Raw genomic sequence first — 26,942 nt, 5'->3', positions numbered from 1 at the left:
AATGTGATAGAAGGCTCCGGAAGAGCTATAATTTTGTTTCCTGGAGGAACAAAATTTATAATAAATAATGCACTGTTATCTACCAAGTCTCGAAGAAACTTGTTGAGTTTTAAAGATATTCGCCGAAATGGATATCATATTGAGACTATGAATGAGGGAGATCATGAGTATTTATATATCACAACTCATGATTCAAATAAAAAGATTATATTAGAAAAATTACCCTCACTTTCATCTGGGTTGTATTATACCAAGATTAGTGCAATTGAATCACATGCCATTGTAAACTAGAAGTTTACTAACTCAAATGAGTTCATAACTTGGCACGACCGATTGGGTCATCCGGGAACAACCATGATGAGAAGAATTATTGAAAACTCCCATGGACATTCACTAAAGAACCAGAAGATTCTTAAATCTAGTGAATTTTGTTGTGCTGCATGTTCTCAAGGGAAGTTAATTTTAAGGCCATCACCAGTAAAGATTGGATTTGAGTCCCTGAATTCCTAGAAAGGATTCAAGGTGATATATGTGGACCTATTCATCCACCATGTGGATCTTTTAGATATTTTATGGTCCTGATAGACGCATCTTCGAGATGGTCACATGTGTGCTTATTATCTTCTCGCAACCTGGCGTTTGCGAGATTACTGGCTCAAATTATTCGATTAAAAGCACAATTTCTAGAAAATCCAATTAAAGCAATTCGTCTTGATAATGCTGGTGAATTTACTTCCCAAACTTTTGATGCTTATTGTATGGCTAATGGAATAAGTGTTGAACATCCAGTAGCTTATGTTCACACGCAAAATGGGTTAGCAGAATCGCTTATTAGACGCCTCCAATTAATTGCTAGACCCTTGCTTATGAGAACAAATCTCCCAACCTCGGTTTGGGGGCATGCTATTTTACATGCCGCAGCACTTATTCATTTGAGCCCAACGAGTTACCATCAGTTCTCTCCTATGCAATTAGCTTTTGGCCAGCAGCCAAATGTCTCCCATTTAAGAATATTTGGGTGTGCAATATATGTTCTCATTGCACCACCTAATCGTACCAAAATGGGACCCCAAAGAAAATTGGGGATATATGTTGGATATGATTCTCCCTCTATAGTGAGGTATCTTGAGATACAAACGGGAGATGAATTTAAAGCCCGATTTGCGGATTGTCATTTTGATGAATCAAAATTTCCAACATTAGGGGGAGAGAATAAGCTTCCTGAAAAGAAACTTAATTGGAATGCATCATCGTTGATGCATTTAGATCCTCGATCAGCGCAATGTGAACTAGAAGTTCAAAAGATTATACATTTGCAAAGAATAGCAAATGAATTGCCTGATGCGTTTTCCGATACAAAGAGGATAACCAAATCTTATATACCAGCGGAAAATGCCCCAATTCGAATTGATGTCCCAGTAGAACAAGTAGCTACTGAAGCAAATTCACGCCAGAAGCGTGGCAGGGCAGAAAATGTCCCAATTCGAATTGATGTCCCAGTTGGACAAACTGCCACTGAAGCAAATACACGCCAGAAGCGTGGCAGGCCTGTCGGTTCCAAAGATAAAAATCCTCGAAAGAGAAAAGAGGTAAATACGATTCCTGTTGAAAAAGACATAGTAAAGACACCTGCAGTTGTCCAAAATTCTGATATAACGCCAGAAGACGTTCAGGTACCTGAAAATTGTGAAAATGACGAGATCTCGATAAATTATGTCTTTACAGGAGAGAAATGGGACCGAAATAAGACAATTGTCAATGAAATATTTGCATATAATGTGGCATTAAATATCATGCATGAGAGTAAGGATCTTGAGCCAAGATCAGTTGAAGAATGTCGACAAAGGAATGATTGGCCAAAATGGGAAGCAGCCATGAAGGCTGAATTAGACTCACTTGCAAAACGTGAAGTCTTTGGACCTGTAGTCCGTACACCTGAAGATGTAAAACCTGTTGGATATAAGTGGGTATTTGTGAGAAAACGAAATGAGAAAAATGAAGTTGTGCGCTATAAAGCCCGACTTGTGGCACAAGGTTTTTCACAAAGGCCCGGCATAGATTATGAAGAAACGTATTCCCCTATAGTGGATGCGATAACATTGCGTTATTTGGTCAGTTTATCTGCATATCATAAACTGCATATGCATTTAATGGATGTGGTAACAGCCTATTTGTACGGCTCATTAGATCAGAATATCTATATGAAAGTGCCTGAAGGACTAAAGATATCCAAACCATCCAATGAATATTCGCAAGGGTTATACTCAGTCAAATTGCAAAGATCTTTATATGGTCTAAAGCAATCTGGACGAATGTGGTATAATCGTCTTACTGAGTATCTAGCCAAAAACGGATTCAAGAATGATGATATCTGCCCGTGTGTTTTCATAAAGAAATCTGCATCTGGATTCATTATAATTGCTGTGTACGTTGATGATTTAAATATTATTGGGACTCCTGAAGAGATTCCAACAATTATAAAAACTCTAAAATAAGAGTTTGAGATGAAAGATCTTGGAAAGACTAAGTTATGTCTCGGCCTGCAGATCGAGCATATAAAAGGTGGGATCTTTATTCATCAAACAACATACACAGAAAGGATCTTGAAAAGATTCTATATGGATAAGTCACATCCATTAAGTACACCAATGATCGTAAGATCTTTGGATGTGGAGAAGGATCAATTCCGTCCTAAGGAAGAAAATGAAGATATCCTTGGTCCTGAAGTACCATATCTTAGTGCCATTGGAGCGCTAATGTATCTTGCTAATAATACACGACCTGATATATCATTCGCGGTGAATTTACTAGCAAGGTATAGTTCCTCTCCAACCAGAAGACATTGGAGTGGAATCAAACAAATTTTTCGATATCTTCATGGAACGGTTGATATGGGATTGTTTTATCCCTATGAATCCAAGTCACAACTAGTTGGCTATGCAGATGCCGGATACTTGTCTGATCCACATAAAGGGAGATCTCAAACAGGATACATGTTCACATATGGTGGTACAGCTATATCTTGGAGGTCCACAAAACAGACGATTGCTGCAACATCCTCTAATCATGCTGAAATACTAGCGATTCATGAAGCTAGTCGCGAGTGTTTTTGGCTGAGGAGTCTGATTCAATATATTCTATCATCATGTGGACTGATTGATCATAAGATAGCTCCAACTGTCCTGTTTGAAGATAATGCAGCATGCATTGCTCAACTTAAGGGTGGATACATCAAAGGTGATAGAACAAAGCATATTTCTCCCAAATTCTTCTTCACTCATGACCTTCAAAATCAAGGGACAATTCATGTCTAACAGATCCGTTCAAGTGACAATCTGGCAGATTTATTTACAAAGTCACTCCCAAAATCCTCCTTTGAAAGATTGGTACATGAGATTGGAATGCGCCGATTTCGAGACATTAAATGATGTCGGCAAGAGGGGGAGACTGTACTCTTTTTCCCTTGATCAGGTTTTTTTTCCATTGGGTTTTTCTTGACAAGGTTTTTAATGAGGCAGTCCCCATCACTAAAGGATATTGTACTCTTTTTCCTTTACTAAGGTTTTTTTCCCACTGGGTTTTTCTTTAGTAAGGTTTTAACGAGGCAATAATCCTAAATGGTCATCCAAGGGGGAGTGTTGTGATAAGGATAACTACGTGGATGCCCATTCCTATGAGAAGCTAACATTCTCAAGATAGATTATAATTAATAATGTTGAAGAAAGTTAGACTTTCACAAGTATAAATAGAAGGCTTAATCAGAAGCCATTTACACATCAATAAAAGCATTTCTTCTCTCTCTACGAAGCTTTTCTTTCTCTTCATATTACAAATATAGTATTAATATATAAATTATAGTTATTATGGTAGGATGATATTAATATTAGTGAATATTAATACTAGAGTCTTTCATTTATATTTCTTTATTTTATCTTCCTTATTTAGTTATTTTATAACAGTTTTAAATTAAATATTAATTTTAATTTTTTTAACAAATTAAGGTAATAAACATTAAACTTTAAACACTGTAGCAATTACCGTTTATTACTTACACACAATATCAATAATTGAAATGCAATTGCCTTTTTTTACACCACCAATGAAATCCAATAAAGATATCAAAGTGCAGTAGCAATAAATGCAAATAGATCTTCTTAATTTTTTTTAATCATTAAAAAAATAAAATGTGATAAATTATTAATTTTATAAATAAAACTAAAAAAAATTAAAAAATTAAAAAATTAAAAATTATACTTTATCCTCTAAATTGTTAAAGAAATTGAAAGGATCTATTTCTACAACAAATGACTGATGGTTATGCGTTATGAGTTATGACACAGATGGAAAGGGAAATCCAAGCAAAGGGGCTTTGGTCCATACCGTACAATCATGGGCCTACCACAAAATATCTTGTTGGATATCTTCTGGACTGCGTGGTTTGTGGGCCCATCTTCTTTGGACCCAACACACCCTTTCACTGACACGTATAAGTGTATAACCGACTTCTTAGTTCTTTAACCATGGAAATCCAATGCCACTTTTCTCTTCTTACTTGTTCTATTAAATCCAAGTTTTCACCATCTCTATAAGCCAAGCTCTAGTTCTGTAGACAACCAAAGCAAAGCACAAAGTAGTTTGAGAGGCATAACAATAATAAATGAGCACATGGGCTGAGAGGAATTGGGACACACCATGACCATGTATTGCAAACAACTACCTCCTGAAATGTCTTGTGCTTTTCACTTTTGATATATATTTTCGAATTTTCCTCTTTCCCCAATCCCCATTCCAAACCAAAGTAGTGGACTATAATTAATTAATCATACAAAAATGTTAACAAAATACTTTATAAATGAACTGCTACAACTCTATGGTTCTTTATTAACAAGTCATAAACAATAAAAATATGCACAAAACTGAGAAAAGAATACTGATTAATTAGTGTTTGGCTTAATTAACTAATTAAGTGCATTGTAAAGTGTAAACTGCTCAATCTGTGTCTCTATAAGATTTTAAATGATGACGTGGTGAACAGGCATTGGTCTTGGTCATGCACCTAACTGAAAGCGAACTGTATGAAGAAACAACCTCGAATCAATTCCCTATAAATTTCTGTTACTCGCAGCTATAACAGCCGCATCTCTCTCTCTCTCTCTCTGCTTAAAACTCACAGAAATGGTATCGAAGAACCCGAACCCCTCAGAGGGATTCTACCTCGATCCCAGTGCGCTCCCCAGCCTCGTTCCGTTGGCCGCAACCACGGGGGCGTCCACCGCCAACTCGGCGGAGGACCCCGCCAAGAAGACGCGGAAGCCATACACTATAACTAAATCTAGAGAGAGCTGGACCGAACCCGAGCACGACAAGTTCCTCGAAGCTCTTCAACTGTAAAGTCTCAATCTTTTTATCCTTTCCAATTTATTTATTCTGAAAATGTGATGTAATGTGTGAATTATGAAGTTCAAATGTGACATGCATTTGTGGAGAATTGCTTCTGAGGAATTGGTACAATTACATGTGATTGTGAAGCTTTGAATTTTAAAATCTTGGGATCTATGGTGAATTTGGTGAGTTTGAAGATGTTGGGAGGGGTAAATTTCAAATTCTACCTGGAGTAGTGATGAATTAACAATGTAAGATAAAAAAATGATAGCCAAGCTAGCGCTTCTCACTGTGAATGGTTGTGTGTTGCTGGATTCTGTGGCTGCTTTTACTTTGTTATCCGTTTTTTAGTGTAATGAGTTCTTTCACTTTTGTGGATTTCTTTTTTCTCTCCTATTGGGAAGGAAGAAAACCTTTGCTCGCTAGTTACTTTATAGCATCAAAATTTTGCATCAGATGCTGAAATTATTTTTTAGTCTGATAATCTTGTATGAACGAACGAATTGAAGATTAGATATCAACTTGGCAAATGATGTAGCTGGGATAGAGCAGAGTTGTATTGTCACTTGTCCAGTGAGAGAATGGGAATTGAGAACAAAAGGCAATAGCTTTATGTACTAAAGTCGCATTTAAATATAGGTTTAACTCACTTGTCAACTAGAGTAAATTCATGTGGGAGAAGCCATATACATAAAAAAGAACTAATTGAGTACGAAATTAGTAGCAAAATGAAGCATTAAATTTAAATTTTAATTAGTACTCAAGAATCATATTTATGTTAAAAACTTAATACAGAGACTATTAAACTCACTAAATTAAATTTATCATTCAAATGCAAGTTAATTTGTAGTTCCTATCTCTGTTGGTTTTTTATATATTTTTTTTAATTTTTTTCTCGTCCTGCTGCTACCATTTTACATCATCTGATGATGCTTGTTCTTTTCATCCTGTAATCAGGTTTGACCGTGACTGGAAAAAGATTGAAGCATTTGTTGGATCGAAGACAGTTATCCAGGTAATTTCAGATGCAATTTTAGACTGGAAGGGAAATATGCTGTTTCCCTAAATTGGTCGTTAGATTATAGCTTTTGCCACTTGCTTGAGGAATTAGAGGATGTCCAGAATGAAATTATGTAACTTTTTCTTTTTCCTTTTCTGCACTCCCTCTCCTTTTGGTCATTCTGTGTTACTAGGTCATGATCTCCTTGGATTCCCATGTCATTCTCACTGACTTTTGATGCGCCTGTGCTGGTAGGCGTTTTTGTGAAACCTCTGTTCATTAAAATTTTCTTCTGCGGTGAGAGTGAGAGACAAAAGTTGCGAAACCATTAAGCATATCAACCTGCTGATCCTTTGCTGAAAGTTTGAAGAGCATCAACTGTAGATTAATTGACGTATTATGTGAGTTCCATGTGCCTGCTATAGAAGGATTAAAATGTATTGGAATTTGAACTATAGAAAGTTGCAGATTCAATGAATTGATGGATATGATTGTATATGGAATTTATGGGTAAGAAATAGGTTAAAAGAATATCTTTTAGAGTTGACGGGTTGACAGATCTGAAAGTATCTGAAATTTTATAAGAGTTGTTGGTGTGTATCTTATTAAATTGACTTACAGATAACAGATGCCTCTATTCCCATTTAAGTTCTGAAAATTATTTTTTACTGATGAGTTTGCAGATACGTAGCCATGCACAGAAATACTTTCTAAAAGTTCAGAAGAGCGGGACAAGTGAACATCTTCCTCCACCCAGACCAAAACGAAAAGCCGCTCATCCATATCCTCAGAAAGCTTCTAAAAATGGTTGTAATCTTTGCCATACACTTTTTGGAAACACAATTCAGTTTTATCTAATAATTACAAGTGATATATCGCAGCACCAGTACTCGCGCAAGTATCTGGATCATTTCAGTCTTCATCTGCTTTGCTTGAATGTGGACATGTCCTGCAGCCTGATTCTTCAGCAATGCTTAAAACACCTATTGTTAGCGCTGCGGTGTCTTCCTGGTCAAACAACACCCTGCAGCAAAAAGCCAATGCATTGCATGGTATTAAAGGCTGCGACTTTCCATACTTGGAAAAATACATGACAAATAGTTAATGGAAGTTGTTTATATGATTTGTTAAAGTTATTGACTAATTTCTTGTGTTTGCAATATCATGTATTTAGGGCAAAAAGTAAATAACTGTTGTAGTAGCAGCGAAAGCACTCCCAGAGCACAAGCACCTGGTGAATCTAATGTTCAAGGGAACAATAGCCATCCTTTGAGAGGCAAGCCTTTAAAGATTTAATTTTCTATTTTTTCATATTTGATTGTTACATCACATTATACTGTATGCATGACAAGGTTGTAGATTGCTGTTATAAGCATAGTCTGTACACATTGTGCTTTATAACTAAAGAATATTTGGCATAAGAAGTAATTATGGGGAGATGTATCCTCTAATGTGACAGTGTCGCATGACCTGGGCATGTATAGATTTTTCCCCATTGATTAGATACTATCATGAGTGCCAAACTTGGCCTTCCATGATCAATGATAAAAATACACACATAATCAGGCTATGTGACAATTTGTTTAATATTTAATTATTTATTGTTGTTTCAATTGTCAATCTAACGTTTTCCCCTTTCATTCAGTTCTTCCGGATTTCACTCAAGTGTACCGCTTCATTGGCAGTGTATTTGACCCAAGCATAACTGGGCATCTACAGAAACTAAAAAGGATGGATCCTATAGATGTTGAAACGGTATGTTTGCCTGTGTTCTTACTGTCCGATGAATCATTTCTTTTGACAGTCCATTTCCATTTGCTTCAAACAAATAATTCCTACTCCTTAAATGGAGTTAAGATATTGAAACCTTATTTCTACAAAGGCTTTGAAATATTGACTTTGGACGGATATTAGAAATGTGAAGTTATAAATATATGTTAGAGAAGTACTTACTAAATCATACTCTGTTTAGGTGCTACTACTGATGAGAAATCTGTCTATCAATTTAAGGAGCCCAGATTTTGAGGATCATGTAAGTATTTGTGTCATTGATATTTATATTGCTATAACTAAGTATGTAATGATGAGCAGAATATTTCCTACTTGAGGCTCACCCCACTGTTATATTTCAGCATCTAAGTGCTTGATCTTTATAATGAATCTATTTCCTGTGGATACATAGCTTGAAGTGGTATGCTGATGTTCCTCATTTATTTGAAACTGTCTATGTCGTGCCACATTCCTACAAAAGCATCACATACATATTGAAATTCTCATCTCTGTAGAAACTTGAACGACTACTATGGTTGACATCAAATTGCATGCTCAAGGATAGAAGGAATAATGAGATTCATATATGTTCATGCAGAGAAGGTTGCTTGCCTCGTATGAGGTGGAACTCGAAACAGACAGCTACATCAATGCAGATAGACCTATGACTGGTGGGCAGTTGAAGACAGCTACTTAGATGCGGCAGAGGCAGAAAATGACTTCATTTTTCACAAATTAGATGTTGTCATTGATTAGGATTTTGCGTGATGAGATGAAGATGCCACGGAAGGGCAGCAAGCTGAGAGGTTCCAGACTAAGCAAGGGTTTCAATTCCCCGCATTCATTTAGATCATGTATATATCAATCAACTTGTTAGAAAAGAATACAATAAAGCCCCTATGTATAGCTTTCCTAGTTCTGTGTATGTATGTACAGGACCGAATATGTGTTTCAGACTTTTTGGTTTAATTCTAGCAACTAGCAAGGCAGTTTTTAGGCAGCACAAAAGTGTAGACATTGGCAGTATAAAATTTTTGATCTGGCTTATAAATAATGGAAGGCCATCGGGCCTGGTTTACTTGAAACCAATGTTTTCAAAATAGAATCAAATATACTTACTATTTATTTATAACCTAATCTCAATTGGTTCATCAACCATGTACATTTCCCTTGAGCTTAATATGTTTGAAGGAAAAGATAGCCAAATCAAGGAATAAAACCAAAATTTTAAGTGTCGACTTTTCAAAAACTTCAATCGAACTATATCTTATCCTGACTGGTGATCAAATCAAACAGAATGCCAAGTTTGATGAAAGGCAACTGCATAGTTCTGCTAAAGTTACCACTTTACTCTTTAGCTGCTGTACCATTATCTGTGATCACTACTAAACATTCCTTTGATGTAATACGGTATTTCAAGCAGCTGAATATACGTGTACCCATTTATTGCGTAAACTACTTCTGATGCTAGCTACTGTATATACATTTCGCAATTATTAGTATTTGACTGAAAAATATGAAACATTCAAGCGGACAATTGTCCTTTTCGTTCCAGTTTGGACAACATATCTGGCTACTTGTCCTTCACGAAATTCGAAGTATGGGTGCCACTGCCTTGCGTGCAAATTCATGATTGATGTTGCTATCACTATGAGAATCTAACAATGAATGGAAAAAAAAAATCAGCAAATGAAATCATCATAACTTCCTACAAAAAACTCCCCAAGGTACAGCTCTGCATTGAGTTCAGGTTGTGAAGTGGTGTCATTGCAACATGTGATACACTTTAGGTGCTGAGTTGACGTTTCCTGTATTTATCTTCTGCTGGAGCTTTGATTGATCAATTCGATTATCAGCCCTTTTCAGCTGATCATGAACTCTTCTCAGCTCATCGTGAGAAAGAGCAAAGGGTTGACAAGCTGTGCTGAATGGGAGAGAGTGAGATGCTGCAGAAGACAACATTGCTGAATAGATGGAGTTTTTCTGGAAACTACCATGCGTTTGTTCATCCCTTTGCAGATTCAGTTGATTGGAACAGAACTCCGTGTAAGAATGCTGTGCATGCGGAAGATAACCATAGCCTTCCAATCCAGCTCCATGATGCACTATAGGATCGTTCAGATGTGGTGCAGGACAGCTTTCATCATTGAGTAAAGATTCTACTAGCTTCTCAATCATATCGCGAGGTGAGCTTGGGGCGCTACTAGACATTGAATCATCAACCATTGTCAATTTTTCCACATCAGACATCAAGAATGGTCCATCAAAGCAAATCAAACTCTCCTCATCAGGCAAACAAAGTTCAAAGCTAGAATTTGATCTTCCATCTATGCTGCTGCTGTAAGAACTTGACTGTTTGTCACCTTCTACAGGAGAAGTAGTAGAAGTGTCCGACTCTGAGAGATCACATATTTCGATTGCTGGTGGAGAAACATGGACACAAACTGGTATATTACTTAGTTTCATCTCCTGGATAAGGGTTTCATATTCCACTTCACCATGATTCTTTTGGTTATTCCCACAGTTCTCCTGGCTGAAGAAGTTTGATGGTTTGCTTCCCTGTAGCGGTTCCATGACAAGAGGAGTTCCTGGTGGATTCACCATCTGAAATTTTGAATGTGTTTCAAAGTCCATAAAGTGCATACTATCATCCAACATGGATAGAACGTTCAGAGTTGTATGTATATGGTTCATGGACTTGTGGAACAAACTCACCTGGTGGTGCTGGAGACAACAACCTTTGGTAGCCTTTGGCACGTTGGATGGTTGAATCAGACCTGCTCTTTGTGAAACATTCAAGTGTCTGGTTGCTGGAGACACCAGAGATGTGCCTGAATATTCTTCAGAATCAGTGTTTTTGCTTGAATACCAAATTTCCTCCTTTGGCAGTCTGACTGTAACTGCATTTTAATTCATCTTCAGGTATTGCATATATATTGTATAATACACAGTTCCATAACAAGTTTTGTCGTGTGTATCTTATCAATATGTGTAAAGCTTATCAGAGTCAGCAAGTTGACAACCTATGACGACTGCAATGAAGCACCAAATGAGAGGATTGTACCTTTTCTCCATCTTTCGCCTTCTGCTTTTGCTTTATCTTGATTTGTGCTCTCAGCAGATCCGGGTGTATCACTATTAAGCAAGTCCTTACCATCGCTACTTGAAGGAGGGAATGCCTGAAAAAACAAAGAAACAAAGAAGTTTCCACGCATTAAATAAATTCGTCGTAGACAAGTTAATTTTCTGAGCAGGAAAAAAAAAATACTATAGCTGAAACCATACCTTGTAGGTGCAAGGAGGCCGATAGGGTTCATTATTCCGATGCAGTAGATGATTAGCTTTATCCAGAATGTTCAGAGTAACTTAGGGTCAGACGTTCATGACATCCAGAATTTGTATCAAAACATAAATTTACGAAGCCGATCTTGTGAAAGTAAAACCACAGTATTGCAACAATCATCCATAATAATATGATATAAGCATCAAAATACCAGGAACACAGAAAGGCGGCGATAGAAGACCCGATGCATCGTCTAAAAAACTGTTCAATAAACACACACAAATCAAGCAATCAACGGAAGGCGTCAGAGTAATCTTTCAAAACATAAAAGCAGAAAAGTTTTTTCCCTTCTTTATCTATTTTTTTTTACCATGGAGATGAGAGCTTAACCTCCCTTGGCAATTTTACCGTACCATCTGCTTTGGCCAAGGAGAGAAGAAACTCTCTTGAATATGAAATTTTCGAGCGCCTGCATGCCAAATCAAAAGAGCACCATTCACGTTGAGACAACACATAATGTGGATCTAGTTCCTCAACTGTCGAAAGCAATAAAGAATAGAGAGCAAAAGTGTACCTTTCAAAGGGAGAAGACGCCGAGAATACCGCAGTCCCACTTTCTTCGCTCATTTTTGGGGAAAATATTCGGCCAACGTCAACGAGTCATTGACTCAAAAAATTGAAATCTGTTTTCTTTTTCCTTCTAGAGATTAGAGAAAGAAAGAACCTAGCTAGCGGAGGTTGCCGAAGCGAAAAGACGTGGATACTCACTACACAACAATGCAGCTAAAGAAATCAAGAAAGCAGTTAATCTCACTCGTGAAGGGTATATCTTCGTTCTACTAAGTGATGCGGAGATTTAGCGTGAAAATGTGGTTTTGGAAATTGGAATAACAAGAAAGAGAGAGGAAGAAACTTGGGTAGGAAGAAAGGCAGTAGAGAGAGGAAATACGTAAAACAAAGAATGAGTGAAAGTGAGGAGTGAAGACCCGCTATACAGCTACTACTACTCTCGCTAGCATATGTAGTATCAGCTGCGAGCGCTAAGTGCATCAGAAAGAAGCATGGATTTTACTTAATAATTAAAAGAAAAATTAATTCAATCGGTAATTAAATTGGGAGTTTTTTTTTTTTAACACATATAATTAATTAAATTGTGTTATTTTTATTAAAATTAGATCAAATAAATTAATTTAATTAAAAAATTTTATTATCAAACAATATTTTTATTATAAAAAATTATTAAAATATTTTTATTATAATTATTAATTTTAAAATTTTTAAATTTTAATTATTTTTTCTAGCATCACAGATTAAAATTTAAAATTTTTAAAATTAATATATATATATATATATATTATTTTTTATAATAAAAATATTGTAGTAATTTTTTATATAAAAAATATTAATTTAAATTAATTTAAAATTAATTTATTAATTTTTCGGTTAAAATAATTTGTTGGATCTAATTTTAATAAATAATTTAATCGATCATTTGTGTTAAATTTTAATTATAAAAAAATATTAAAAAAAAAAGGCATTCTTAACAGCTAAGTAGCTCCCAATTAAATTATGTGCACACTTATTCATAATATTTTATTATTTTATTTTCGTCGTAAAAAGATATCCTTCATCCAGCGAGGAATGGATAGTTAATAACTACAAAAAGCAAAAATATGAAATGTAGAGTTCAGAAAATATTGCGCTTAGTCCACTTCCTCCATCTTGCTCTCCTCAGCACCGTCCTCGTCCAATGCCGGCATTTCTTCGTCCACACCAGTGTCCTCCTCATCAATACTGAGACCCAGCTTGAGCATCCTGTGGATTCTGGCAGCAAAAGTGTTGGGATCATCAAGGCTGAAGCCAGAAGTCAAGAGTGCTGTCTCAAACAGAAGCAACACGAGGTCCTTCACTGACTTGTCGTTCTTGTCAGCTTCAGCCCTCTTCCTCAGCTCTTCCATGATTCCATTGTCTGGATTGATCTCCATGGTCTTCTTGCTGGACATGTACCCACTCATGTTGTTATCCCTCAGTGCCTGAGCCTTCATGATCCTCTCCATGTTTGCACTCCAACCATATTCACCTGTCACCAGACAGCATGGCGACTCCACAATCCTATCCGAGACAACCACCTTCTCTAATTTGTCCCCCAAGATCTCCTTCATCACCTTTTAGAGCTCCTCAAAGGACTTCTTCTTCTCCTCTTTTTTCTTCTTCTCTTCCTCGCTGTCCTCATCAAGCTTCAATCCTTCCTTTGCAGCAGACACCATCTTCTTCCCGTCGTACTCCTTCAATTGTCCAACAGCATACTCGTCAATGGCATCCACCATGAACAGAACCTCATACCCCTTCTTCTTTAGCCTCTCCAAGAACGGGGAGTTCTCAACAGCCTTCTTGCACTCTCCAGTGATGTAGTAAATGTCCTTCTGACCTTCCTTCATCCTCGTAACATAATCCTTCAAGCTTGTCATCTCATCTCCACTCTTAGTAGAGTGGTACCTAAGCAAATCAGCCAGCTTGGCTCTGTTATGGCTATCCTCATGGATACCCAACTTCAAGTTCTTGGAGAAAGCATCATAGAACCTGTTGTAGTCTTCCTTGTTCTCTGCGATTTCATTGAACATCTCAATGCACTTCTTCACTAGATTCTTCCTGATCACCTTCAAGATCTTGTTCTGCTGCAGCATCTCACGAGAGATGTTGAGGGGCAAGTCATCAGAGTCAACAACACCCTTGACAAATCCAAGGTACTCAGGGATGAGCTCCTCACAATTGTCCATGATGAACACCCTCCTCACATAGAGCTTCATATTGTTCATCTTCTTCCTAGTGTCAAACAGATCAAAAGGTGCCCTTCTTGGAACAAATAGAATGGCCTTAAACTCAAGCTGACCCTCCACTGAGAAATGCTTCACAGCTAAATGGTCTTCCCAGTCGTTGGTGAGGCTCTTGTAGAAGGAAGCATACTCCTCCTTGGTAATCTCCTCGGGCTTTCGGAGCCAAATAGGTTTCTGCTTGTTAATGAGTTGCCACTCGTGGGAGACTTCCTTGATCTTCTTCTTCTTCTTGGAGTCCTTCTCCTTCTCTTCATCAACTTCCTCAACGTCTCCTTCCTCCACCTTCTTAGGCTCGTCATCTTCATCGTCGCTGATCTCCTTCTCAGTTGTCTTCTCAGTCCAAAGGTAGATAGGGTAGCTAATGAACTCCGAGTGTTTCTTGACAAGATCCTTAATCCTCCTCTCCTCCAAATATTCTAACTGGTCACAAAATCAATCATTCATCATTCATATAGTTCTACAATTCAACCATGTTATGAATCAATTGACAAATGTACTCTATTTTTGGTTACCTGGGTAATCTTAGTACCCCTTCCAAGTGGTTCACCATTGACATCCCTGGTAACAGTGAATGATCCACCGGCCTGAGATTCCCAAATGTATTGCTCATCGTCGTTGTGCTTGGTGGTGACAATCACCTTCTCTGCAACCAAGTAAGCAGAGTAGAAACCAACACCGAATTGGCCAATCATGCTGACATCGGCACCTGCCTGCAGCGCCTCCATGAATTCCTTCGTCCCGGACCTCGCAATGGTGCCCAAATTGTTCACCAAATCTAAAAAAACCACGCACAGAAACAAGAATCATATGAGCATAAAATAGCAAGTTTGAAAAAAAAAAGAGGATATATTTACACAGTTGCATTATTACCTGCTTTGGTCATTCCAATGCCGCTGTCGATAATGGAGAGGGTCTTGTTGGTCTTGTCAGGGACGAGCCTGATGAAAAGCTCAGGCTTGGCGTCCAGCTTGGTCTTGTCCGTGAGGCTCTCGAATCGAATCTTATCCAATGCCTGAATATAACAATGCACAAGTCAGAATCCAAAATTCAATAGAAAGAGAGCATGTGAAAAAGGAGGAAAATACGTACGTCAGAGGCATTGCTGATGAGTTCGCGAAGAAAGATCTCCTTGTTGGAGTAGAAGGTGTTGATGATGAGGCTGAGAAGCTGGTTGATCTCAGCCTGAAATGCAAAGGTCTCAACTTCACCCATCTGAACATCCGCCATTGCCATACCACGAAGAAGAACGATAAGGTTGAATCTCGCAAAAGTAGCACAGGTACTTTTTCTTTTTCTTTCTTTGTTCTGATGAAGAATGAAGGGAGAAGAAGGGAATTTAAATGAGCAGAGGAACCAACAGTACAGAGGTTCTCGACTCTTCTATCTTTCTCTCGACCCAATGGAAAAAAGGCGGGAGCTGCCAAACGCTGCCGTTTAGGGGTTCTGTTGTTGCCATGTCAGCAAATCGCTGGACTTTCCTCCTTGTAAGTTGTAACGGTTTTTGTTCGGAGCTCTTTTATTTCTTATTTTTAATTTTAAGCTTTTAGATTCTCAATTCTGATTATTAGGTTCTATGACTTGTATCTCAAGTTAATAGTTTGAGAATGAAAAATTGGTTATGATTAGAAGTATATAAATTAGTGATTTTATAAAATAACTAACACAAGTAACATGTATCTCAAACAGAATAATTAAGCTTAAACCATGCCATTGAGTGGGAAGAAGAAGAAAAAAGGAGTTGTAAGATTTGCATTACTTATTTATTTATTAAAATTAAAAAGGAGAAAATTTAAAGTGAACAAGTATGGAGTTGAAGTCTATCAATGGGGAGTTTGTCAGTTGGATAAGGACAGTCATGGGCTTGTGTCTTGAGAGGAAGCAAATCACAAGGCTGAGGAGTGACATTTTTTGTAACTCCAGAGACATCCGTGCAATTCCATTGAAGCTTCTTCTTCTCTTGACTGAGTCGAATATCGACATTTGAAATGCATATTCCACTAAAGGGGTCCTTGGAGATGCCTTCTAGTCTTGCTGAATATGTGACATTGTCAGCAGTGAAGTCTCTGTAGTTTATCCCAGTGATTTGAGGAAGCGCGTTTGGATCAAAACCATTATCAGGATGCGACCCATATGAACCGGTGATCCAGAAGACATACTTCATGGTGTGCAATTGAGCTCCCTTGACAAATATGTCCTTAACATACCCTCCTCTGCCAATTGCTGTCTTGATTCTAACCGCCGATTGCGTGTTGATGGCCGTGATGTCTTCAGCCCTCACATCTCGGATGCCACCGGACATTTCACTGCCTAATGCAATCATGGCGCTGTCGGGGGATATGCATGTCAGTCTCCTGATGATCAGGTGTTCCGTTGGCTTCCCGAATTTGATTCCGTATTCATCCCACCCACTCTTCACTGCAATGCAGTCATCTCCCGATACAATGTAGCAGTCTTCAATCCTAGTGTTTCTGCATGAATCTGTCAACAAACAATGCACTTCACTCCTACTATTCCTCAATATAAATACCAGCTGCAACTTCAAACATTAACATTACCTGGGTTTATTCCATCTGTGTTGGGAGAGTCAATTGGTGCAACAATCGTAAGCCGTTGAATTATTATATTACTGGAAACATATATCATATGAAACTTGTGCTCAGAAATAGATAGTCAAAACATACACACTACGTATATCAAGGATAATTATCAAACCTGCTGTATATCGGATGAACAAACCAGGATGGAGAATTGAGCAGAGTGAGATTTGAAATCTGGATTTGATCAGAGTACATGATCTCTATCAAGTACGGTCTAGTCAGTTTGAATTGGTTCTGTTTGAACTTGGCCCACCAATATGACCCTTGCCCGTCAATTGTGCCATTAGCACCTTATAAATACATAGACAGTTACAAATTTGTAGACTTCAAAATGATCAACTAAAATATATATAATTATTTTTTATAGTTACCGGTGATCACAACATCAGTGAGGTTAGTTCCAAAGATGAGGCTGCTAAATCTTCCATCAGGAGCATCTCTTCCCCTTCCATAAGATGGTAGAACAGAAAGTGGAGGCCATTCTGATTCATCCTGTCAATATGCATCATTCATATATTATGAACATAAAAATTAAATGGTCATGAAACAGGAAGTGGAGGCCATTCTGATTCATCCTGTCAATATGCATCATTCATATATTATGAACATAAAAAATTAAATGGTCATGTATATGTATTATATATACCTGAGATGCAAGAATGAGAGCACCCTTTTGGAGAAAGAGAGTGAAATGGCTTGTGAGGTTAAAGCTTCCAGTGAGCCACTTGCCGGGTGGCACAAGAAGCTGTGCACCACCATCAGATGCATAGTGGCTCAGGTTGCTTATTGCATATTGAAATGCCTTTGTGTTGGAAGTTTTTCCATCACCAACGCCACCAAAATCAGTCAATACCGCACTGTGCTTTCTGCAGTTGATTGCAGGATATTCAATGCCGTTCAATCTTCTGCATTCTGTTACTGATCCCAGTATCACAACCACGGATATCACACCAATCACCTGAACAAGCATACAATCATCAATCAATATCCTAAAAGAGAAACACTGAGAGGGTGAAAAGGAAGTGTTAGTGACGTACGTAGCAAGGATTTGGAGAGTGCTTCATGGTGTATGTTATGGATGGCGCTGCAACCACCATCAGAAAGAGACATGTATATATACAGAAAGAGAGAGTGTATAATAAGTATGTATGTAACAGAAATGGGATGAAAAGATTCTTGGAGGGTGATTATGGAATGAAATCACAATTAAATGAATTAATTTTTAGATTCGTTAACTATTTAGTATGAGCTTTCAAGTTTAAACTATGTATAGAAATATAGAATTAAATTTTTCAGTTAGCAGATATATTCGTCTGAAAAGCTTACGGTACAAAATATTAGTAATTATGGTCAATAGCAAACATAGTTTTTGTGCGTGAAATAATTACATTGTTAATTATATCAAATATTTTTAGTATTTGCTATGAAGAAAATATAACTGATTTTGAGACACATACAAGGATTAATATTTCATGTACCAAAATTTAATTTTTTATAGACTTAATTAATTGTCTATCAAACATGCATAAACCTAGTCATTCTATTCTCATCAAAACAAGATAAACAATTAGTCTGAATAATTATGCACGATACTATGCAAAAATAAGATAGATGTGTTGTCAAAACTAGTTGTTTATGAATGTTTTCTTTCAAAAAATATATTATTATCCGTCAATCAGATAAACATGAGTGACAACAAGCTGTGACACTAAATATTACTTACTATGTTTCAATATATTTGGAAAAATATACAAAATTTAATATTTAAAAGTAACTATTTATTTATAATTCCTATAACGTTTTTTCAATAACATTTTTATCACGTGTATCTACAGATTTTTTTTGGTGTTACACACATTGAATTAGGGATATAGGAGGAAGGAAAACCTCAATCTGCCTTAAGGTGGTACTTACAAGTTACTACAAGTGGGCATCATTTTACTCCAAAAACAATTCTATTTATATTTTAAAATTAATTACTAAATTAATTATTATGTATTTATATATAAATATATATTATTTAATTTATTTTTAATATATATTTTATATTTTAATATATTTTACATGAATAATTAATTTTTAATATATACATAATATATTTGTTTCATCTATTCATAAAGTCTTGAGTAGTATGAAAATAAAATTCATTTATTGTTGTTAATGAATATTTCTTGTTTTAAGACTTATTTTTAAAAGGAATATTGTTAATTGCAGTTAGAATTGACTCGGATATAAGATATATAAATTAATTAATATTTTTCTTTTTTTGGGATGATGTATTAAAATATATAAATTAACGTTATGCATCTAATGTTACCTTGATTCTGTTAATCTGCTAATTAATCAAACCTAATCAATACGATTAAATTCTCACAGTAGTACTTGAGATTCACGATATTCACTATTTTAGTTTTTCATATTTAAAATTTATTATACTGGTTTTCAAGATTTAGTTTTAAGCACCATATTAGTCTCTGAATTCTTTTTAACGTTGAGTCAATCAGCAGAATACTAAGCTAGTCTGACTTGTCACGTTAGACATATAGCTAAATAACATCTTTTCGTTTTAGCTCTTAAATAAGGTAAAAATAAAGTCAATTTGAAAAATAAAGAGAGATATAACGATTTACATATCATATAAATTCTTCTTCTTTTCGTTTTTGTTTTGTTTAAGTGCCAAAACGAAATGACATTGCTTAGTCATGTGTCCAGCATGACAAGTAAGAACCAATTCAACATTTAGTTCACTGATTTATTACTAAAAAAGGTTCAGCGATCAATATATATATTACCTTTTGTTTATGTATTTAATTTTTTTTTATTTCTCACGGTATCCCCCAATCCGACAGGTCAAGGACTAATCCGTCTCACGGTATCCCCCAATCCGGCAGGTCAAGGACTAATCCGTCGCGGTACTGAGCTCCATTTAAGAGTTTGTCGCTGGCCAATGGGTTGCTGCATGCACAAGGCGGGATTTGAATCCCCAACACTTACTTAAGCGGACTAGTGAGCTAACCACTAGACCAACCCAATTTAGTTTGCTTATGTATTTAATTTTGATTCTGTAAATTTGATGACCTTGATAGGCCCAAACCTCAACACAACAACAAACTACCAAAGCTTCTAAAAGAGAGAGAAAGGCATCATTCTCACCTACTCTAACAGCTAAGAAAGAGAACAAGAGAAATAAAGTATTCTCACAACTCACTTAACCAATGACAACAAAAAACAGGCTTAATGCAGCAGTAGAGCCCAACACTCTAGCAATTCAGCCCAATAATGCATCAATTCAGTCCAAGAAATTAGGTGCTATAGTAGCTCAGCCCAATCCTAAACACCTTCAAGCCATCCATTGACCAAAAACAAAAGTGTAGCAGCAACAGGATCCTACAAGAAGAAACAATCATTAAGTTAACTAACTGAAAAAAAGCTTATTTTTTTGTGATCCAGAATGGTGCACCACATATTTTTCCCACAGAAGATCAATCTAATGGCAAAATTACCTTTTAGAGCTTGGGGACATCTCTAGATTTTGTTTGTTATGTTATTTTGGTTATCATTTGGTTACTCAATAGAAAATAATATTTTGTCCAACGTTTCGATTACTGTTATTTGATTTTAGATGTTTAAGTGTCTTCAATTATCTTTGGTCGTGTTGAATTGTGTTTTTTGTTTAAGTGGCATGGACCAGTGTAAATTATGGTTTGAATTTAGATTTGTTTAAGCTATGTGTTGAATTGAAATTTTAAGTTATCTTTAATTGAAATTGACCAGTGGGTCATTACTAGATTTATAATTCTCATGCTTACATATTGTTATATTGAGATTTTGATTTAAATTTGAAAATATTAACATCAATTTCATTCATAGTTTCAAATAGTGACACAAACAATGCATCATGAAATCATTGTAATATCTCAAATTTACCTAAAGATTTACTAATCCAACACAACAATTTTCTAAAATAGCCTAACTAATCATTAGAAATGTAGGTGCATTCCATATGATTGCTGACGAACGGATTTTTGACGGTTTAGAATTTCACAAATGAATTCTCGTTGCAAGTATAGTTTCTAAACCAACAATAATCCTTTCATGCAAAAATTTGTTTGTCACAAGTACAAACCCCTAAAATCTATAAACCGAAGTATTTAAACATCGGGTCGTCTCTCAAAGGACTTGCAATAAAGTGTCTTGTTATTGGTTATGAGTTATTTTGGGGTTTTGGATGAGAGGCATGAAAAGTAAATGGCAATGGAAATAAACTAACTACTATAAAAGCTCTTGGCAAGATATGAGAACTAGAAGTCCTATCCTAGTTATCCTTTTCGATTGTGATGAGAATTGTTCATTGCTACCACTTAGTTAACCCTTACTAAAGAAAGGAAAGTCAAGTGGATGAATTGACTTGAGCCACAAGTCCTAGCCAACTCCCAAGGAAAGACTAGCCTTAGTGTACTCCAAACCAATTAGCAATCTCTCCAATTATCAATCAACAAAGGAATTAGATAACTCAAGTGTCACTAATTACTCTACCTAGGCCAAGAGGAACAAAATCTACACTAAAATCCAACCAAGCATTTCATCAAACACTTGGAAGGCACAAAAGAAAAGTATAGTCAATCACAACAAGAATGAATTCTAACTACAATTGAATGTAAAGAATTAACAACAACAATCAAGGAAATCACAATTATCATGAATTACCTCATTGCATTATTGAAAGAAAACCAAGGAACAACAATATATCCAAAACAAAATGAAGAATTACAATTATTAAAGCACACAACTAGAAAGAGGAAGAGGAGAAGATTAAGAATTGGTAAATGAAAAGTGAATCAAAGCATGAGTTAAACCTAGATCTAAGAAGAGAGATTAACCTAAACCTAATCCTAATCCTAGAGAGAAGAGAGAGCTTCTCTCTCTAAAAACTAACTACAAAGTTCCAACTTAACTAATGGTAACTAACATCTAAAGTATCAAAAGTCCTAAGTGATAATGATGCCTTCCCCTTAATCCTTCATCCTTTTATTCCTTTCCTTTAGCAATTTGGCGCCAAAAATGGGTTCAGAAACCCTCTCAAATCGCCAGGCACGTGTTGCATTAATGAGGTCATGTGCCAGCATCGGCGCGTGCGCGCATGGTACGCGTGCGCGTCCCTGGTCGATTCTGTAATGTGCGCGCGAGCGCCTTGTGCGCGTGCGCGTGCATGGCTGACTTTGCTTCTTTGACTTTTTATGCTTCTCTCCACTTGTATGCTTCCTTCCTTGCTTCCTTTGATCCATGCCTAGCCTATTTCAACCTGAGGTTACTAGCAAACACATCAAGGCATCGTATGGAATCAAACAGAAACTAGAATTCACCAAAATAAGGCTTAAAAAGCATGTTTTTACACTTAAACACAATTATGGAAGAGATAACAAAACCATGCTAATTCTTAGGCTAAATGTGACAAAAGGTTATCAAAATGTTCTAAATTCAATGCAAAACAAACCGTCAAATTGGAGTTTGTCAACCTCCCCACACTTAAGCCTTAGCATGTCCTCATGCTAAAATAAGAAGGAACTAAGGGGTATGGCAATTATTGAATGCAACTAAACTATATGAGTCCTATCTAAATGCAACTATCTAAAGCAATTGGAAATGCTTAGTTCAAACAAATCAATTCCCAAGAGAGCATGTGTAAGTACAAGAGCTAAGTAATAAGGACCAAGTCCAAACCACAATTGTATTGAATTGTTAAAAGGAGTTCAAACTTGCAAGAATATAGACAATGTGGGTGAACACATGTGATTGAACTTTTGAACCCTCACCGGATGTGTATCCGCTCTATTCACTCAAGTGTTTAAGGGTTAATTCACTCAATTCTCTTCTAATCATGTTTTCCAAAATTTGATTTTCTTCTAACAATCAACATTTATTCAATGCATGCATATATTCATCATGAGGTCTTTCATTTAGGTTGTAATGGGGTTAGGGTCAAGGTGGGATCATTTATGGTCAAGTGGGCTAAGATTTGAATCTTTGATTAGCATAGACTTTCCCACCCAACCTATATAATGACCTATACAGTTAAGTACTAATCTAACTACCCATTCCTCACTTTTTCACATACTCATGCATTTTCTTTTCATTTCATAACACTTATGCATTGATTCTTATTGAGCTTCACTTTGGGGCATTTTGTCCCCTCTATTGCTCTTCTTTTTTTTTCTTTCTTTTTCTATATACATTTTTTTTTCTTTTCTTTTCTTTTCTTTTTCCTTTTCACTTTTATTTCTTTTTCTTTTCATTTTTTTTTCTTTTTCTTTCAAACTATACACAAGAACATCAATGCATAAGGTCTATACATTTAATCAATACATGAGTATGTACCAATTCCCCAATATAAAAATACAAAACACAAACACCCTTTTATCCCAACCAATGTCCCAAAGTTTTCCCACTCTTGGATGACACTCACACTCACTAGCCTAAGCCAATCAAGGATCCAAACAAGGACTTTTCATTGGTTTTCCGCCTTGGGATTGTAATAGAGCTAAAATAAAAATGAGTTGGTTAAGCATAGGCTCAAAATTGGCTAACAATGGAGAGTAAAAGGTTGGCTATTTGGGTAAGTGGCAAATGAAATAATGGCCTCAATCATATAAATGCACAAACACAAGAAATAAACGGATATATAGAATCAAGCAAATTAAGGATCACAATCATGGAAAGAGAACAATTTCACACAAGAATGGAAAATAAGTGGTGATAGAAATGTAACCACATCAATAGGCTCAAGTCTCACAAGCTTGTGTTCTCAATTCAATACATGCTTCACAAGGTATGACATTCAAGCAAGTTTCAAAAATTTTCTTCCAATCAATTGGGTTAATGCCCTATATTTAAACTTCTTGAAAAACCTCAATGTTTGACTAAGCATTGTTGTGATTGAAAAATTCAAAAATTTTCCTTAGTTTACCCTTTTCTTTTTCACTCAAAACCAATTTCTTATGCAAAAATGTATAAAGAAAAATCAAACTAAAATATGGAATCTATCATCCAAAATATCTAAAAATATCCAAAAGCATCAAAATATCTAAAATCCAAAATAAGCAATAAAAGTATCGAAAGCAAACTAGAAATGCATCAAAATATATACAAAAATGTGCAAAATGAGATAACTAGGCCGAAAAAAAGTTCACCGGTTCCCAAATAATGCTACCGGTGCTCTCCCCACACTTAAAATTAAGCATCGTCCGCGAGGCTAAACCGGAGGATCAGTGGGAGGTACAACGATAGGCTCTGGCTCTGACTGTGGCTGTGGGACCGGCTGAGTCTCCTGTGTCTGAGGTGGTGCCTCCATGTGTGCTGGCTCTGTAGTGTCAGGGGCATCCTGCTGAGCTGGTGCCTCCGCGTCCTCCTCCTGATGATCCTGCTCATCGGAGGCCGGAGAATCGGGAAGCGGAGGTAGCTCGGCGCCCAGAGAGATAAGGGCCTGGTCCATCCGATCCAAACGGCGTCTGACATGGTGTCGCTCTCGCTCTAAGAACCGGAAGAGACGCTGGACCAGGAGATAGGTAGGCTCAGGTGCTGCTGGAGGGTCTGTAGAAGGTGGAGGAGCTGCGGCTGTAGAAGATGATGGGCCAGCTGCAGGGGCTGGTGGTGAAGGTGTCCCTATGACAGCCCGAGCCCGAGAGCGGCGGCTAGCAGGTGGCTTCTCGTGCACCCAAACACCCCAGGGGATAGTAATCTCCCTGTCATCTGCGTCAGCTGGTGGTGGTCGCACATCATCATCTGACCACGGGACATCAGCCAGGGCTGCCATACTCGTGACCAATGTAGGAAACGGAAGTAGGCCACGAATATGCGCTCGCCACATGCACTGTCGGATAAGTCTAGGGAAGGAGACATCCTTCCCTTCCATAACACACCCGATCAGCAGAAGCATCTCCATGGGGACCTCAGAAAAGTGGGTGGTAGGCAGGACGTAGTGGGCGAAGATCATCTGCCAAGTCCTGGCCTCCCGAGTCAAATGAGTGAATAACATCCCCTTTGGCTTGGTGTTGCCCGCATCCATAACCCAAGAAGCCTCCGGTATCCCAATCACGCGCCGAAGCGCCTCATAATCAAAAGTCATGGTATGGATGGCTATCTCAGCCTGATGATGGGCACACTGGTCATGCGGAATGTATCGGCAATGTAATGCCTCCCCAATGGCGGCCTCGGTGAGCATAATCTCTCTACCCCTCAGCTGAAATGAATCCAAGGTCGGACAGAAGAAGTTGTAGTAGAATTCCTTCACCCAAGAGATATTAATGTCACCCAAATCCCGGTCAACAAAGTCAATACCCAACTCAAGGATCCGACCATTAATGCGCCGTCTCACATCATTAGGTAGGAGCAACTTCTTCTCAATATTTAGCTTCGTGGTTCGATACCTAGAGAACCGAAGCTCACAGTAGAGATTGGGGAATTTGCCAGGATTGGTAGAAGGCAACTGCTGATTCTCTTTATCCTCGTCCTGCAATGGATTCCTAGCATAGTTCTTGTAGATGGAAGGAATGGAGGGGGTAGAGTGTTTTCTCTTTTTAGAGGCGGTGGCTATGGCTTTGCCTTTATCCGACATCCTGAAAAAAATGTGATAGAATATATAAAACATTTAGCATGTAACAAAGAAGACATGTTCAGGATACCATTATCAAAGAGCAATCATGATGTTGCACTGAATATGTAAAAGTGAACAAGTAAGCATAAGTGACTGAACCAAAACCGTAATCCTCATTAAAGGTAACACCTCATATGCAAAAGGCACCAATATCATCATATTCATGAAAGAATTGTTAAAGAGGGTTAAAAGTGAGTGTAAGTAAAATGGTGAAAGAAATTAGTGGGTTAGAAAAGTGGATTAGTGATATGATGATATATAGGCTCAATTGAACGAGAAATTGCGGTTCATGTTCACGATGATTGTGCAAATCCGGGAAGTCAAAAGGGACGGAAATTTGCCCAAAACTGAAATAAAAATCAAAATGAAACTAATTTCCTTGAAAATCGGGCAGCATTCCGGCTTAAAATTGGACGTTCCCGGATAGCAGAATAGCACAAACAGTAAGAAAGCAGCATCAATTAAGCACAGCAGCAGTGATACAGCATTCAGGCAACAAGAAGTGCATAAAAAGCAGTCCAAAACCAGCATACAACATACAAACAGACAAACAGCAAGTAAGCACATACAGAGCACTTATCAGGCCTAGAATCCTCTATCCAGTCCTAGCTACCTAACCGCAAGTATTTCTAACTAATCCTAACATACAACATTCCAATTCTAACTAACTAACATGCAATTCTAGAAACGAACATGAATGAACAAATAAAAAGGAAAAAATAGAAAAGAATTAACAGAATTGGAGCAGGAACCTGGGAGCCGGGAAAAACGGAAAACGGAAAAGGGGGGAAACGACGATAGGGCAGCAGAGACAGATTGGCACCGCCGTGAGCGGTGGCGCGGTGGTTCGAGAGGCGGAAGGGCGGAGGGACGGCGATGGTGAGAAGGTGAGGCGGCCAGAGGAGTAAGAGAGAAGGGAAAAGAGAGAGAGGAAGGCGGTGATGGTGGCGCGGAGGCGGAGGCGGTGGCGCGGTGGGATTTCGGCCGGGAGGAGGAAGAGAGGAGTGAGAGAGAGAGAGAATGGGTGGTGGTGAGAGGGGGAAGAGAAGGTGATGATGAGGGAGGGCGAGTCGCCGGCGGTGAAGATGGCGTGGCGGCGGAGGCGGTGCTGCTGCTGCGATCACAGATGGGGCGAGGAGAAGAAGATGGAGGTTGGGGGGTGGGTTGCGCGACTGCGCAGTGTGCTTCGCGAGCTAGGGTTATCCCGATTTTTGAATTAGCGCGCGCGCGCACCTTGCGCGTCCGTGCCCATTGAGAGAATGTGGACCCTACGCGTGCGCGTACAACGCGCTTAAGCGGGGATGAGCAGAAAAAGGAAAGGACGCGTGCGCGGACCGTGCGCGCACGCGTGCATGGAGTTGGGCCAGGGGCTTAGAGTTGGCCCAACTCAGGCCTAACTCTCTGGAGAATGGCCTGGGAGTCGCGC

At 37.7% G+C, this 26,942-nt stretch overlaps 3 protein-coding genes and 1 pseudogene across 6 annotated transcripts; 1 reads left to right on the top strand and 3 right to left on the bottom strand.

The window, feature by feature from the left end:
* Window positions 1–5,107: 5,107 nt before the first annotated feature.
* Window positions 5,108–9,237, top strand: LOC107619038 (protein REVEILLE 6). Of its 3 annotated transcripts, none has more exons than XM_016321246.3 (8): window positions 5,108–5,387; window positions 6,340–6,397; window positions 7,066–7,189; window positions 7,264–7,434; window positions 7,557–7,658; window positions 8,028–8,137; window positions 8,355–8,414; window positions 8,668–9,237. In XM_016321246.3, the coding sequence occupies exons 1-8, from the start codon at window positions 5,176–5,178 to the stop codon at window positions 8,818–8,820; spliced, it is 990 nt and encodes a 329-aa protein (XP_016176732.1). In that variant the 5' UTR covers window positions 5,108–5,175; the 3' UTR covers window positions 8,821–9,237. The 3 variants fall into 3 exon arrangements, with proteins under 3 accessions (XP_016176732.1, XP_016176734.1, XP_016176733.1); XM_016321248.3 differs by having other exon boundaries at window positions 5,109–5,387; window positions 8,756–9,237; XM_016321247.3 differs by having other exon boundaries at window positions 5,111–5,387; window positions 8,751–9,237.
* Window positions 9,238–9,706: 469 nt separating this feature from the next.
* On the bottom strand, window positions 9,707–12,310 carry LOC110266485 (uncharacterized). 2 transcript variants are annotated; one of them, XM_021111303.2, is made up of 7 exons: window positions 12,010–12,310; window positions 11,806–11,904; window positions 11,647–11,696; window positions 11,438–11,517; window positions 11,217–11,331; window positions 10,868–11,052; window positions 9,707–10,756 (listed from the first exon to the last, which is right to left on the bottom strand). In XM_021111303.2, exons 1-7 carry the CDS (start codon window positions 12,060–12,062, stop codon window positions 9,917–9,919), a joined length of 1,422 nt encoding a protein of 473 aa, XP_020966962.1. In that variant the 5' UTR covers window positions 12,063–12,310; the 3' UTR covers window positions 9,707–9,916. The 2 variants fall into 2 exon arrangements, with proteins under 2 accessions (XP_020966962.1, XP_020966960.1); XM_021111301.2 differs by having other exon boundaries at window positions 9,707–11,052.
* An 828-nt stretch (window positions 12,311–13,138) lies between these two features.
* Window positions 13,139–15,496, bottom strand: LOC107619813 (heat shock protein 83-like; annotated as a pseudogene).
* Window positions 15,497–16,058: 562 nt separating this feature from the next.
* LOC110266484 (putative polygalacturonase) lies at window positions 16,059–17,938 on the bottom strand. Its single transcript, XM_021111300.2, has 6 exons — window positions 17,904–17,938; window positions 17,513–17,824; window positions 17,238–17,358; window positions 16,982–17,156; window positions 16,825–16,895; window positions 16,059–16,747 (listed from the first exon to the last, which is right to left on the bottom strand). Exons 1-6 carry the CDS (start codon window positions 17,928–17,930, stop codon window positions 16,059–16,061), a joined length of 1,395 nt encoding a protein of 464 aa, XP_020966959.2. The 5' UTR covers window positions 17,931–17,938.
* Between the last annotated feature and the right edge of the window lie 9,004 nt (window positions 17,939–26,942).

The sequence above is a fragment of the Arachis ipaensis genome, chromosome B9 (assembly GCF_059453495.1).
Source record: "Arachis ipaensis isolate K30076 ecotype BB chromosome B9, ASM5945349v1, whole genome shotgun sequence".
Lineage (NCBI taxonomy): Eukaryota > Viridiplantae > Streptophyta > Magnoliopsida > Fabales > Fabaceae > Arachis > Arachis ipaensis.
This window is presented reverse-complemented; position numbering and strand designations above follow the sequence as displayed.

Excerpts from the sequence above, each read along its gene's own strand:
- LOC110266485 (XM_021111301.2), bottom strand. The coding sequence starts at position 12,062 with ATGAGCGAAGAAAGTGGGACTGCGGTATTCTCGGCGTCTTCTCCCTTT. Across the intron at positions 11,905-12,009 it reads GCGTCTTCTCCCTTTGAAAG|GCGCTCGAAAATTTCATATT; the intron begins GTACACTTTTGC and ends TTTGGCATGCAG. Across the intron at positions 11,053-11,216 it reads AGGCGAAAGATGGAGAAAAG|TTACAGTCAGACTGCCAAAG; the intron begins GTACAATCCTCT and ends ATTAAAATGCAG.
- LOC110266484 (XM_021111300.2), bottom strand. The coding sequence starts at position 17,930 with ATGAAGCACTCTCCAAATCCTTGCTAC. Across the intron at positions 17,157-17,237 it reads CACTGATGTTGTGATCACCG|GTGCTAATGGCACAATTGAC; the intron begins GTAACTATAAAA and ends TGTATTTATAAG. Across the intron at positions 16,896-16,981 it reads GTTCATCCGATATACAGCAG|TAATATAATAATTCAACGGC; the intron begins GTTTGATAATTA and ends ATATGTTTCCAG.
- LOC107619038 (XM_016321246.3), top strand. The coding sequence starts at position 5,176 with ATGGTATCGAAGAACCCGAACCCCTCAGAGGGATTCTACCTCGATCCC. Across the intron at positions 8,138-8,354 it reads ATCCTATAGATGTTGAAACG|GTGCTACTACTGATGAGAAA; the intron begins GTATGTTTGCCT and ends TACTCTGTTTAG. Across the intron at positions 8,415-8,667 it reads GCCCAGATTTTGAGGATCAT|AAACTTGAACGACTACTATG; the intron begins GTAAGTATTTGT and ends TCATCTCTGTAG.